This window comes from Budorcas taxicolor, chromosome 13 (genome assembly GCF_023091745.1).
Source record: "Budorcas taxicolor isolate Tak-1 chromosome 13, Takin1.1, whole genome shotgun sequence".
NCBI lineage: Eukaryota > Metazoa > Chordata > Mammalia > Artiodactyla > Bovidae > Budorcas > Budorcas taxicolor.
The window spans coordinates 26393933-26408336 of NC_068922.1; the positions used below are offsets into that span (position 1 = coordinate 26393933).

At 45.6% G+C, this 14404-nt stretch overlaps 1 protein-coding gene across 1 annotated transcript in view; it reads left to right on the top strand.

Moving 5' to 3' along the window:
* The window catches only part of MYO3A (myosin IIIA), a 157301-nt gene extending 146982 nt beyond the window's left edge, over window positions 1–10319 (top strand). The window contains exons 31-33 of the mRNA XM_052651153.1: window positions 3986–4026; window positions 5591–5734; window positions 10202–10319. Of these exons, the coding sequence (XP_052507113.1) occupies window positions 3986–4026; window positions 5591–5734; window positions 10202–10319 (303 nt within the window). The remainder of the gene's footprint in view (window positions 1–3985; window positions 4027–5590; window positions 5735–10201) is intronic.
* Window positions 10320–14404: the final 4085 nt, after the last annotated feature.

Below are 14404 nucleotides of genomic sequence, written 5' to 3' on the forward strand. Positions count from 1 at the left end.
ACACAGAGACACCTATATACTATAGGTCCAGACGCACACTCGCATATGCAGGCACAGAGTTTTTATTGAGATGTAAGTCACATGCCATACAATTTATCCATCTAAAGTATACAATTAAATGTTTTTCAGTGTAAAAACAGAGTTGTACAACCATCACCACAATTTCACTTTTTTACTTATTTTCAAAATACAACTTTTAATTGAAATATAGTTGATTTACAATGTTGTAAATCAGTATATATATTAAATATATATAGCTGACTCACAGTGAGTCCCAAATCCCAAGAAGATTACTTTGTCATCATACTGTTATTTTTTAAATTAATATAAAGTATTTTCATACATCTTAAATTATCAGTGACTGGAATCTGTTTTATAGCCCTGACTCTTAAAATCTGTGGCTGCAATGAAACATAAAACATAGAAAACTAGTATATTATTATAAGTAAAAACACACCACGGGCTCGTGTTTAGCTGGATTTGGGGAGGTTACACATTAAGTGACATTTAAGCTGTGATGGAGCCCCATCCCCTTTAAACATTAAAACATATTCTGTACTTTTAAATGGTTTTCATGAACATCATTCTAAAATATGCTGCATATTTTAAGCCTTCTCTTCATGACCCAGGCCACTGTAGTCAGCAAAAATGTTTGTACTTTATTCACATCTGTGTTTATCAAAGAAGCTGCCTGACAGTCGTATCTGAAGCAGCACCTGCTTCTGTATTTGCCTGGCCCAGCTTCCTATTTCTTCATAGCAGGTATAAATATGTATCTGTGTGTTTCCTGTCTGACTCTCCCCTGTGGACTAAAAGCTCCAGGAAGACAGAGACTTTGCTCCTTCTTATAGCCCCATTGTTGCTCATCATGAGCCTATTTGCTAAAAAAGCATATTTAGAGAAGATTCTCGGCGCTGCCAGACTGTGGACATGACACCCCTCGTGCTTGCCTGACATGAGCAGCTGTGCTGACAGGTGTCTCGCCTGTTGATACAGCTTTTGTTTCTCCTTGGACATCACCATTGACTCTGATCATTCCAGCTGCCTTCACACCAATACCAGCTCTCTTCTGTGATGGGATTCTCTTAACCTCCTACATCTAGGAAATGTTGCTGTTGAGTCGTGGCTTTGAGGAGAGAATGTTAGCTGAATACTTCACTCTGTTGTCACGGGGTGTGGTGTCTGCTCTAACTTCCAGAAATTGTGCGGCCATCAGCAAAATGACTCAGGGCCAACAGCTTCCTCAAAAAATGAGTGATGGACACAGTCCCATCACAAGCCCCTTCTGGTCCCATTATTTTCCTGGCGTCTTCCCCGAACCATAGCAGTGGGTGGTTTGATCTCTCCCAGGTCCCTTTTTTTAATGTCTGCATTTTGGCTACTGTCTTAATCCTTGCGAAGACCTCTGAATACATAATGCATTCATGTATTTCCAAAAGGAAAGTAAGAGTGTGTCCACCATGTTGTAATGGAGGTGAATTTCCAAGTTTTACCATAAAGCAAATTTCTTTATGTCACACGGGAAGGAGAAGGTGTACAATGCAGTGACCAAGGAAGGGTTTCTTCAGAGTCTGCTGAACTCAGACCTCTGTTCTTTCAAAAGCTTCCTGAGAATACATCCTCACCAGATCTCATTCTTAGTCATCTCTGTTTCCTTGTCTTTCTTCTTTCCTCTGGTTTGGCAAGAACCTGCCACAGGACATTTGGTTCTTTATTTGCATTTTAAATTTCAGGTTTGCAATTTGTCATATCGAAACTTTAATTGAGGACTTCCCTGTGGTCCAGCAGTTAACATGCCATACTTCTAATGCAGGGAGCATGGGTTCAATCTGTGGTCAGGGAATTAAGATACTGCGGGTCATGCAGTGTGGCCAAAATATAAATAAATAAAAATTAAAATATAATTTTAAAAGCCTAATTCAAGACATCATTGGTCTTAGCAATTCAAACATGCCTCATTTTATTGTGCTTCACAGGTACTGTTTTTTTGTATTTTACAAGTTGAAGTTTTGTGGAAACCATTCAGAAAGTCTATTGGCACCGTTTCCCCAACACAATTTGCTCTCTTCCTGTCTCTGTGTCCCATTTTGGTAATTTTTGAAATATTTCAGACCCTCTACCAGCATTTTAAAGGCATTTTTAGCAATAAAATGTGTTTAAATTTTTAAATTAAGGAATGCATTTTTTAGGCATAATGCTATTGTGCACTTTATAATAGACCATAGTGTAGTATAAACTGGGCTTCCCTGGTGGTGCTAGTGGTAAAGAACCCTCCTGCCAGTGCAAGAGAGATGTGGGTTCGATCCCTGGGTCAAGAAGATCCCTTGGAATGGGAGATAGCAACCCACTCCAGTATCTCGCCTGGAGAATCCCCGTGGACAGAGGAGCCTGGAAGACTACAGTTCGTAGGGTCACAGAGTTGGGCACGACTGAAGCGGCTTAGCACTCATGCACACAGCATAAACCGGCCATACCACACAGCATGTGGGATCTCAGTTCCCCAACCAGGGGTCTAACTCACATCTCTTGCATTGAAAGTGCAGAGTCTTAACCACTGTACTGCCAGGGAAGTCCCATGTAAATGTAACTTTTATGCACCAGGAAAACCAAAAAAAATTGGGTGGCATGCTTTATTATGATACTCGCTTTATTGCCGTGGCCTGGAACCAAACATGCAATATCTCTGAGATGAGTATGTAAGTGCCCCTAATATAAAGGCCCCCAGTGATAAAATGCATATTAAATCCTCTTCTAGGTGGTACAGTATCCTTCTTCATGATGAAGAATGCCATCACATAGATCCCTAACTTTAGCCCTAGAGCCTAGGAAACTAAGAGACAATTAAATGTAAAGCTCTGTCTTAAAGTTCAGATTTCTCTCTCTTTGTTCCTTATTTACAGCTCCTATTTTATCTCTTTGACTACATAATTGCTTCTATTATAAGCCATTTTAAATAATTTTGGGAAAAATATGCCACAGAATTACATTTCATAAGAGTATTCTAGCACAGATGAGAACGAAAAAAAAGTGCAGGCAATATTTCTTCCTTTAAGAATTCAGTAACTGAGAACTAACTTGTACATAGCATCTCCCAGACAGAAATACTGATCCAGAAGAAAATGTAGTCCTTGCCAGAGCAGAGCAATATTTGATTCTTGGCTGTAGAAAGAGGATCTCTGTTACTCAGCATCATTCAGCATCTCTTCAGATTATAGAAAATTGCTGTCAAGAACAAGAGAGACATTTTTTCAGATAATGGATCAAGGAGGCAGGACCTCTCAGATTAAAGCAGGAACAACCACAGCAAACACCACCCTGGTCCCAGGGGACCATTAGCTGAAGTGCTGGGGGCCATTGTACTTCTGCTGGTACGTCACTGTAAGCACCTCCTAGCCTAGGGCTCTGGGTCAGGAATGTGAAGTTAAAAGGAAATGTTAAGGACAGGAATGTCTTTGGTGTCCTGCCCCTTACATTGTTATTTCCAGAATGATCCACTCCCAGACTTGATGCAGGTAAGCATTCACTTCTACCTCATCCACTGGCTACAATACCAACCAATAAGAAGAAAGCAAACTATGAACTTTTTGACTCATCTAACGTTTTAGGGTATTAAAATGATAAACGATGAGAAAAAAGTGATTTGGTGTATCTATAAAGATAACTTGGGAAAACCCTTCCTATTGACAAACCATTATTATTAATAATTGCCATTTTTATTATCTTGCATTTTTAAGGTGTCAATCAACTTGATGCTTGCATTAGTATTTCCATAATTATAATATCTTCAGCTTGTTTGCAGTATTTGTTTCCTTAGCCTAAAAGACATATATACTCTTTTCAACATGTAAATATAAAAGTTCAAATATCTTGAGCTAGAACCCAGTGAAATATAATTTTATATGTTAATACTATAGTAATATATCCATTAATTATATTAAGATCATAATATTATATAGATTATTTTTAATTATTCTATTCCCTTTAGAAATCAATCCAAGAAGAAAAACGAAGACCAAGGAAAGATAGGTAATTATTATTTTTAAATTTTAATAACTCATCAAACCAAAGTATAAATCTATATGTTCAAATTATGTTTAAAGGCCACCTATTTTATGTGCATAGATTTGGAAAGTGTTGTGCTGTCAGTAAATTTTAAAATATGGAGTTTATATGTAATCTATAAGATCTTGCCTATTGGAAATATATATTGAGCTAAACCCAGAGCAGTAGGTGGCTCAGTGGTAAAGAATCCATCTGCCAATGCAAGAGGCACAGATCTGATCCCTGGGTTGGGAAAGACCTCCCTGGAGAAGGGAATGGCAACCCACTCCAGTATTCTTACCTGGGAAATCCCATGGACAGAGGGGCCTGGCGGACTACAGTCCACGGGGTCCCAAAGACTCAGACGCGACTTAGGGACTGAGCGCAAGCAGAAACGCAGTGCGTGGTACATGTGCTGCGGACTCAAGACAGTTTTGAATAAATTGTACCATCCAGTACAGAATTGTCCTTTCTTGTCCCATTACTATGGTTTTGATTGAGCTATTTGAACATGCTCATGTTCATGAGCTTTCTTTCCCCAAACTCCTTTGTACTTTTTTGTTCTTCAACACGAGCTAAATCTTACATTTTATTAATATAATGGTCATGGATTTGTCAGGAAGATGAGGTTTCTGACACCTGTGTATGTGGCCTACTTCAATACAAACTATTTCCCTTTCCCTGTAACATTTCAGTCCACGCTTTTAATATCATCCCACTATTTCAATCAACTCATTTCCAGACAGTGCTCAAAACAACTGAGAGTTCTGAGAAGCATGAGTGGACACAGAGTCCCCTATTTATGAATTGGTGGCATTCTGGAAATGTGTTTGCAAATTGGTTATCTGAACTTGAAAGAGCTTTTCCCCAAAGGACTGGGGACCGGTCCTCTTCCAGACCTTTACCTCTTGACCTCGGATGAAGTCCCATCAGATTACAGAGTACCCAGGAACCGGAAGCATAGCTTGAGTAGATCCACAAATGAAAACGGTTGGGGACACACCCCTGCATGTGTGTCATGTGCAGGAATTAAAATCTAGTGCAGAAGTTAATCCCCCAAAGACCAGGAGATAGGGAAGGACAGGGGTTGCCTGTGAAGGAAGTCAGGTAAGATCATGACACCCTGTGTGCGTCTATAGGCTGATGGATAAATCTGGGAAATGGTTGCGCTGGGACATAAAGGTCAACTTTCCTCATAGTGGCCCAAGTTGTGCTCATAGTGCTCACAGTTGTGAGCTGTGGCCAAATGAGTATTTAAATCACTAACTATCTGGTAGCTGCTAGTTTTGTGCCAAGTTGGATGTGGTAGAAGTTGGAAAAGCATTTCCAGCAGCTGTATACTCTCTTAAAGGTAAGAGGTGAGTGGTTTTTCTTTTTAACTTCTGGTATGTACTATTTTTTGCACATTGCAAGACTGCTCTCATTTCTATTAGCATGCACGTGTGACTCAATTACTGTAAATATTAATACTTTAAATGAAGAAACTGAGTATCTTATAAGTTTCGGCGAGTGGACAGCCTGATTCTATGGTGTGTTTGGTCATTTGCAGTCAGGGGAAATTATTAGATCTGGAGGATTTCTATTATAAGGAGTTTTTGCCCAGTCATCCTGGACCAAAGGACCACAAACCTAGTTTAAGAGAACGAAGACAACAGCAAGAACTCCAGAACCGATGTTTCAAAGCTGATGAAAGGTAATAAATATATGTTAAAAGTACAGCATTTTGAATGTTATACTCACCATTCCATTTCTAGAGCACTTTCATTTAGGTATGGACTAATCAGGCTACAGTCCATGCGGTCACAAAGAGTTGAAAATGACTGAAGTGATTAAGCTTGCTAGCTTAATGACAAAGTGTTCTTACTGAATATTGCATCTTGTGATTGACACATTGCTTAGAAGTAAAATCAAGGATTATGGAGGTAATCAGATATCGCAGTTTTTCTACCACAATCTCAGTGTTTACTTGTTTTCTTGGTGTAATCATCAATGGAATCTCCTTTTAAAATACCTCGGTTTTGATGATAATGACATGGTCATACTGCTGCTGCTAAGTCGCTTCAGTCGTGTCCGACTCTGTGCGACCCCATAGACGGCAGCCCATCAGGCTCCCCCATCCCTGGGATTCTCCAGGCAAGAACGCTGGAGTGGGTTGCCATTTCCCTCTCCAATGCATGAAAGTGAAAAGTGAAAGTGAAGTTGCTCAGTCGTGTCCCACTCTCTGCGACCCCATGGACTGCAGCCTATCAGGCTCCTCCGTCCATGGGATTTTCCAGGCAAGAGTACTGGAGTGGGGTGCCATTGCCTTCTCCGATGGTCATACTAACTGTAAGCAATACCTGTCTTCAATAGTAGCCACAACCTGTGTTTAGGCTCTAAACAATGTAAGTTTATTTACTTACTGGTTTCTTGATGATGCTATGTAATTTCTCAGAACTGATGATGTCAGACCAAAAAAAAAATATTTGGGAGAAAATTTCATACAGAAATATGTGTTTTGGATATGATTTTCATTTTGCCACCAGCTTTGATATTTAACTTAAACCATTTGTAGCTCACTTAGAATTTGGGGAATCTTTTTTTCTTTCCCCAAAAAATTCTTGGTAAAGTTTTGAAATTGAGGGCACATAATAAGGTGGACATGTGGTATATGAAAAATGGGAGCAACACCAGGCAATATAAAGCTGGTTTTCCAACATTCTAAGTGAACATCCTGTGGCCCAGAGCACTCAGATGCCTCACCCACCTCTTTGACAGTGTGACGTGTGGTTAGGAGAAGAGGCTTTAGAGTCTTAGATTTGGTTCCCGATTCTGCTGCTTAGTTACTGAGTAACCTTGCTCATGTTACTGGGCCTCTCTAAGCTTCTGTTTCCACATCTGCAAAAGGATTTACTAATTGCTTCTCCCTGTTGTTGGAGAGATGAAATGAAATGATGAATTCGGATGTGATTAATGCCAGACACGGTGCCAGGGAGTTGTTCCATAAATGGTGGCCGTCATTCTCTTTGTTGGCTTGTCCAGAACCAACCTGAACAATGATTTCTGCCCCTTGTCTCCAAAAGAAGATGTATTCTTCCATCTCAGAGCCTAGAACTGTTAACAGGTTGGAGCTTAGAGACGCTCTGGTCCAACAACAGAGCTCTATATGGGAGCACACCAAGTGCCCAAGAGATTAAAGGATGTGCCCAAAGTCCCACATTGTGTGCATGAACTAAAATCCAAGAGCTTTCAATCCTGGCTCACTTGGCTTCTCACTGACTTAGTTGCTTCCATTTTGACAAGCCAGTCTGAATCCTCTCCAGTGTGTTCTCCCCTCCCCCAGCAGCAGACACACATCTGCTGTGAACCTGTTCTATCCTGACATTCCAGTGGCATCTAAGGATGTGAAGTCAGCGTTCACTAGACTAGAAGCTGGAAGCCCGCATCAGTGGAGTGCTCGGTTGTGCTCTTATCTTATCTTTAATCTCATTTACTCTTCCTAGGAGCTGGGGCTCTCGGGGGTGTGGGTGGGGGAGTTACTCTCACTGTCCTTTTTCATAGATGAGGAGGCTAAGCCTGCCAAGTTTCATACTGCATATAGTCACCTAGATAATAAGTAATGGAAGTAAAATTTGAGCACTGGCCTTTGTGCGTTTGGAGTTGATGACTTTAGGCACCCACACTGGGTGCTAGAAGAAGGAGAGATGCAATGAATGCAGGGGTGCATAAGGATCACAGATAGAAGATCCTTATGTCCATATCTGAGGAGCTGGGCTCTAGAGAGAAAGTATACTGATTTAACCATGCTGACAGGCAACTCCGAGGTGCCATATTTCTAAACTAAGGAAGATTAAAGGGATAAATCACCAAGTGCAGTAGATCAACCTTGATAGGATCTTGGCTTTAAAATAAGAAACAAAACAGAAAAACAGCTCTAAAGGATCTTTGGGGACAGTTAGAGAAGCTTCAGGCCAAAGTATCTGTTGGAATATTTTATATATCCTACATGTCTTAAATTATTATTTTAGAAACAAATATATTCTTTCTTCAAACATTTTCTTCACTGCCCTCCAGGACCGTAAGTACTTCTCTTGGTTTGCCCACTCCCTCACTGGCTGCTCCTTCTCATTCCCCTTGACTAATTTCTTTTCATTTGCCTGACCTCTCAAAACTGGAGAGTCTCATCCTTTGTATTATCAACGTATACTCTCATGATCTTAAATATCATCTACTTACCTAAAACTCTCAAACTGAGAATACCCTGAGATCAGGGCATATATATCCAACTGCCTATTCAGTATCTCCTCTTGAATATCTACTATCCAAAACTTACCACAATTGAAACCAAAATCTTTTAACTCCCCCTGCCCCCAAATATACTCCTTCAGCAGCCTTCCCCATCTCATTAAGTGGCAACCTCATTTTTATTGTTGTTTTAGGTAAAAACCTTGGAGACATTCTTAACTCCTTTCTTTTACACCCCACATCCATTCAGTAGACTCTTCCAGATCGACCTACCAAAATGACCAGAATCTGACCAGTTCTCAGCTACTCAGGCTTGCTTAGACTGCTGCCCAGTCTTTTCACAGGCCTGTTTACTTCCACTGAATCACTCCGCTACTCAGAAACCCCCAGTGTCTCTCTTGTTCAGGTCCCTGCCATGGTCTCAAAGCTCCACGTTGTCTGTCACACTGTCCCCTCCTTCCTCCTGCTCTCATCCCTTGCTTTTCTCCCCCTTGCTTGCTCCACTCCAGCCATAATAGCCTCCTTGCTGTGCCATGAATACAATATACACACTGTCATCTTAGGACCATAATGGGGATCTCCTGTGATCCTCGAATGACTGCCCTTCCCTGCAAGATCTGCCTGGCTCCCTCCTCCCCTTCTTCAGGTCTCCCATCAGATGTCACCTTATCAGAGAGTCCTTTCCTGATCACCCTCTTTGAAATTGCTTACACTCACACACATATACCCCCATCCATCTACATCTTCTTTGTAGAAGGTTTCCTAGCCTCCAGGGCTTCCCTGGTGGCTCAGAGGTTAAAATGTATGCCTGCAATGCAGGAGACCTGGGTTCGATCCCTGGGTTGGGAAGATGCCCTGGAGAAGGAAATGGCAACCCACTCCAGTATTTTTGCCTGGAGAATCCCATGGACGGAGGAGCCTGGTGGGCTATAGTCCATGGGGTCGCAAAGACTTGGACACGACTTCATTTTCACTTTCACTTTCCCAGCCTGCAACTCTCACCACCTAGAGTACTGGAGCTGTCCATGGTTCTCTCCCCTTCTAGACTGTAAATCCTGGTAGAGTAGGGACTTGTGTACACCCATCACCTACACCGGTAGCTGATACTTAGTAGGTGCTCCATGAATAAATGGATTGATGAATAATGCTGCATTTTAGGGAGCTCCCTGCTTTCCCCAGGCAAGCTGCAGAACCTAAAGGTAGTTGTTGGCAGAGTTTCCCAGCAGTGGCTTCAGGAAGGTGGCCCAACAGCCTCACTGAAGATGTTGAAACATTGGAAAAGCTAACTGAGTGGTTGGTCCGATTTGGGGGAAGCATTTAGGTGGCTCAGCCGGTAAAGAATCTACCTGCAATGCAGAAAACCCCGGTTCGATCCCTGGTTGGGAAGATCCCACGGAGAAGGGAATGGCAACCCACTCCAGTATTCTTGCCTGGAGAATTCCATGGACAGAGGAGCCTGGGGGTGACGGGGGCGGGGGGTAGGGTGGTGCTACAGTCCATGGGTCACAAAGAGTCGGACACGCCTGAGTGACTAACACACTTCCTTTAAAACAAAGAACTGAGCGTTTGCAAAGTGATTGTCTATAGAGGCACCTTGTGTTTCCTGTTTAAGGAGAAGGGACTGAAGTATTTATTGGTTGTGAATTATTTCAAGCCAAACCAAGCTCACCTTTCTGATGTTTTACTTAGCTGTCATTCAAACAACTAGGCTTCACCAGGTTCCACCAACCCGTCTGCTCCTCGTCCAGGAGTTTTGCAAACCTGCTGAGGAAATACCGCAAATCCGTTAGGTCACTGCTCTGCTGTTTTGAACGTGCGGTTCTTAAACGCCCACTGAAGGTGGGAGGTGTGGGAGGACTCGCCTGACTCGGGGTGGGCGGGGAAGCCGCGGCGCGCGCTGGCGCCGCTGACGCTCGGCCCCCGGTCTCGCTCGCAGGTGCTGGGCGGCGGAGGACGGCGTGGAGGAGGAGAATGGGCCCGCCGCCAACCCCTACGACTACAGGAGGCTCCTGCGCAAAACCTCCCAGCGCCGGCGCCTCGTTCAGCAGGTGTAGCCCCGCTGATCCGCGGCAAGCGCCGTCGGGATGTGCCCGAGACTGCGGGGCTTGCCGGGGCCAAAGCAGGGGACCCTCGGGCGCTGCGCCGTCAGGCACGGGGGCTGCGGCTCTGACCTTCGTAGGGGTTGCCCGCTGTGCTGGCCCCTCGAGTGCCCGGGCCAGCCGCTGGTGCTCGGAGGACAGACAACTGAGAGCCCTTCAGACGCGGCGTCTCCGCGCTCCGGCGTCCTCCTCTCCCACCAGCCAGCCAGGCTGGGCGTCCCTGGCCCCGGCCCCCAGTGTGTCTCTTTGTTCACTTCCGCAACACCTCTTGTGGACTCGACTGCGCCTGAGCACTCGCCGACCCCTTCTCTCTCCTTCTGAGTGATTTCAAAGATTTCGTCTTTCTTGGAAACGGCTTTGCCAGGCCCGCAGGGTCCTCGCTGAGGGGTTGAGTCCGTGAGAAGCGAACAAAGCGCCGGGGGTTGGGGACGGGGCCGACTTTGAAGATGAACTTCATCCCAAACTCGCGTTTTCCCTTGCTTTGGTTTTTAAAGCTATCAAATAAAGGAAATGCCTTGGAAAGGACGTGGTCCACCGGATTCCTCTTAGGGCCCAGGTTCCTGCTGCCCAGCTGTGCGGGTGGCAGGGCCCAGGGAGGGGAGGAGGTGCCTTCTGTCTTTCATCAACGAATAACTTCGCTCCCTACCCCCATCCCAAAGGAACATACTGTCTAACTTAAAAAGCCCCAGTAATGTAGACACAAATGTGGGCTCTACACAAGACTTCAAATCCTGCAACACACAGCGCCCACACGCACAGAGCCCCAACTTATCACACTCACACACACACACACACACACACACACACACACACACACACACACACACAGTCTTCCCAACCAAGGTGGCTTCCTTACAGAGGAGGAGATGGGTGGATGGCATCACCGACTCAATGGACTTGAGTTTGAGCAAACTCTGGCAGATGGTGAAGGACAGAGAAACCTGGGGTGCTGCAGTCCATGGGGGTCACAAAGAGTCAAACACTATTCAGTGAATGAACAACATAAAAATTCTGGTCCCACCACTGAGCTGAGCGGTCCAATTTTGAAGGTTCTCCTAGTCTGAGTTTTGGTGTATTTAAGATGGAAGGGATGGTGGTGGGTAGGCAACCTGTTTGCCTTCCTCAGTTGACTGCCTTTTATTTAAAAACTCAGGTTAAGCTCTTCTGTGGCTGTGATGCCCTCCAAGTCTGCGCAGCCTGGAACAGGAGAGGGAAGAACGTGCAGTGGTTTCCTGGATGACAGCGTTGGCTGGAAGGGTTCTATCTCTTCTGCCAGAGTCCCCAGCTCCTGCACCCACGGCCCTGGGCTGGGGATCTTGGGGAAAGTATTCAAGGAGGGAGTGAGAGCACACATGCAGCTGGCTAACAGCATGCATTGCGGTGCTCTCCGATGCGTGGTAAGGTTCACTCTTACCCAAGCAGTTGGCACTGAAAGGTCCCCAGTGATGATGCCAACAACCTCTTCCTTTTACAAAGGGCACCCTCTAGAGGGGAAGCCTCCCACTGAGGCTCCAAGGCCAAGTGCACTCAGGCCCTGCTCCTTAACCTGGGTTCCTGCCTGGGTCTCCGTGGGGGTTGGGACCTGGAAGGAGGAGCCACCTTTGTGGTGTGGACTGACTGCGGGGCTGTGGCTGGGGTATGGGCTGGGCCTGGTCCAGGCACCCAGGAGACCAGCCCTGCAGGGTACTGTCAGGGAGGAGAATGAAGGGCATCTCTAACCCAAGGTGTCGTCCCCCTCCGCTGCTACTCATCTGTCCACCCACCACCAGGAGGCCTTAGAGGGATAAAAGCAGCTCTGCTTCTTTGCCAGTCCTCTTCAATCAAAGCGTCCAGAGTGGCCCCACAGACCAGCAGCCTGGCCCGTTGCTGGAGACAGAGGCAATTGGGCCCCTCCCTAAAGTCCACACCACCTCCCTTTTGAAGTGGGACCAGAACAGAGAGCAGCAAAAATGCGATGAAAGGTTGCAATGTTGTTTTCCTTTCTTCTTTCGAATTCTTCATTTTTCTCTCCGTTCCCTTCTCTCTTTCCATCTCTTCTTTGTCCTCTGACACTTAAGGGAGGACTCCAGGGAAAATTCATACCAGACATTCTTCTTTGGCAGGCCTGCAAGGCAATCTCTGAGTAAACCACTGACAAGAAATAGGTCAACCAAGGAAACTGACCCTGGCCAGCGGCCCTAGGAGCGTGAGTCTCTTCCCTTATTCGAGAAAGGACCTTCGAAAGCTCTTCCCCAGCACTGGCCCGCCTCCCCTCCCCATCCAGTGGCTGCCTCCTTTGTGAACTAATGACTGTAATTATTACCTCCCAGAGCTCTTTTGTTATCTCCAACCCAAGCCCAAATGAGAGGGGAGCAGGCTCTTTTTTGAAATGAAAGTCTTTATAAAGCAAATTGCCTGTCTTGGGAGGGAAGGCATTAAGGAAAGACAAATCAGATACTGTGTGCATCTGAAGTGGGTGTGTTAGATAACAAATGTAAATATCACCGTTAGATTCAAAACACTCTGGAGTTTCTGATTTAATACAGTTTATTTAAAGAGAAGAAGTTTTAAGTCATTGCTTTTTAAAAAAATCTATTAAATTCGGTGTTGTGATTTCTACCTTTCTTGTATTTTAATCTGTTTCCTTCTTCGAGGCTTTGTGTGCATGTGTTTTAAACATCTATTCTAAAGAATATTTGCGTTTTTGACCACTCATCCATAGTAGAAAAATTCTGCAACTCCAGCCTGCTGATTTGAAGTGAAACATGTGCAGGATCTGGAGTGGATTTAAGTGAAGAATGGGTCTCTTTTCCAGCTTCTCTCTTCACTGAGGAGCAGGAGCTGCAGAGCCACCTGCCAGTGATGCCAACGGCCAACCCATGAAATCTTTACACCCCTGGAGTTGGATCCACTCCTGTAGTGGATCCACTGGAGTGTTGGAACTGGGAGCTCGGGAAAGAGTGTGGAATGCAGGCCTGTGTTCCTGCTAACCTGGTGACCGCAACCTGGAGCAGGCTTCTCAGCACAGCAGGCTCTCAACCAAGCCAAAGGCCAAGGGGCCAGCACCCTTCCCCGCACCCACTCCCAGGCTCAGATCTGGCGGCCATAGTGCCGATCCTGTGGCTCCTCCAGGCTCGTGGGAAGAAGACAAAGCTTTGTGGAGAGAACTGACCAGCCACCGCATGCTGTGGGGCACAGGATTTGCACTAGGCCACCCCGGGTCCTGTGACATCCTTCCTAAGCCAGGGTCAAGGGATGATAGACTGAGGGTCCACTGGTCTCTGCTTTAGCAGCAGTTTTGGTAACTTGGTTCAGAGATCAGAGAAAGAATGGCCTGTGCACACAGTGGAAATGAAAAACGCCTGCCCCAGGGGAGCAGCACCCAGGAGAGTGTGGCCTTGGGAGGCTGGATACAGCTGTGTCATCCTCACCCTCTCTTCCAGCTCCTGGGAGCTGCAGGGTGTACTTGACACTGATTTCTACTGCCAAGGGAACGCAGCGTGAACTCAACGGGCCTTACATTCTCAAGGCACCCCCCACCAACCTTTGTTTAATAGCTGTTGAGAAAGAAAACGTAAGAGCGGAGAGATTATGATCTCGTGCACGTGTGCTAAATTGCTTCAGTCGTGTCTAACTCTTTGTAACCCTACGGACTGTAGCCCACCAGGCTCCTCTGTCCATGGGATTCTCCAGGCAAGAATACTGGAGTGGGTTGCCCTGCCCTCCTCCAGGGGATCTCCCGGACCCGGGGATCGAAGCCGCGACTCCTGGGTCTCCTGTATTCAGGCAGATTCTTTCCCTGGAAAACAGAAACCCCTCCCCACCAAGTACCAGAAATAGTGACTCTCCCGTCTGGCCCCGCCCCACCCCACGCCATCGCGACGATTCCCTTAGGGGAAGAGGTGGTCATTGATTTGAGGCTCGATGAAACCAGGGCCCAGGGAGGCCATACTTTCTTTCAGCTTTTGGAAGGCTCAGATTGCTTGTTTATTGGAAACTCTGTGCAGGCTTCTCACGCATACAACGATTCCCCTGACGTGTAAGCAGCGGTCCTCCCACGC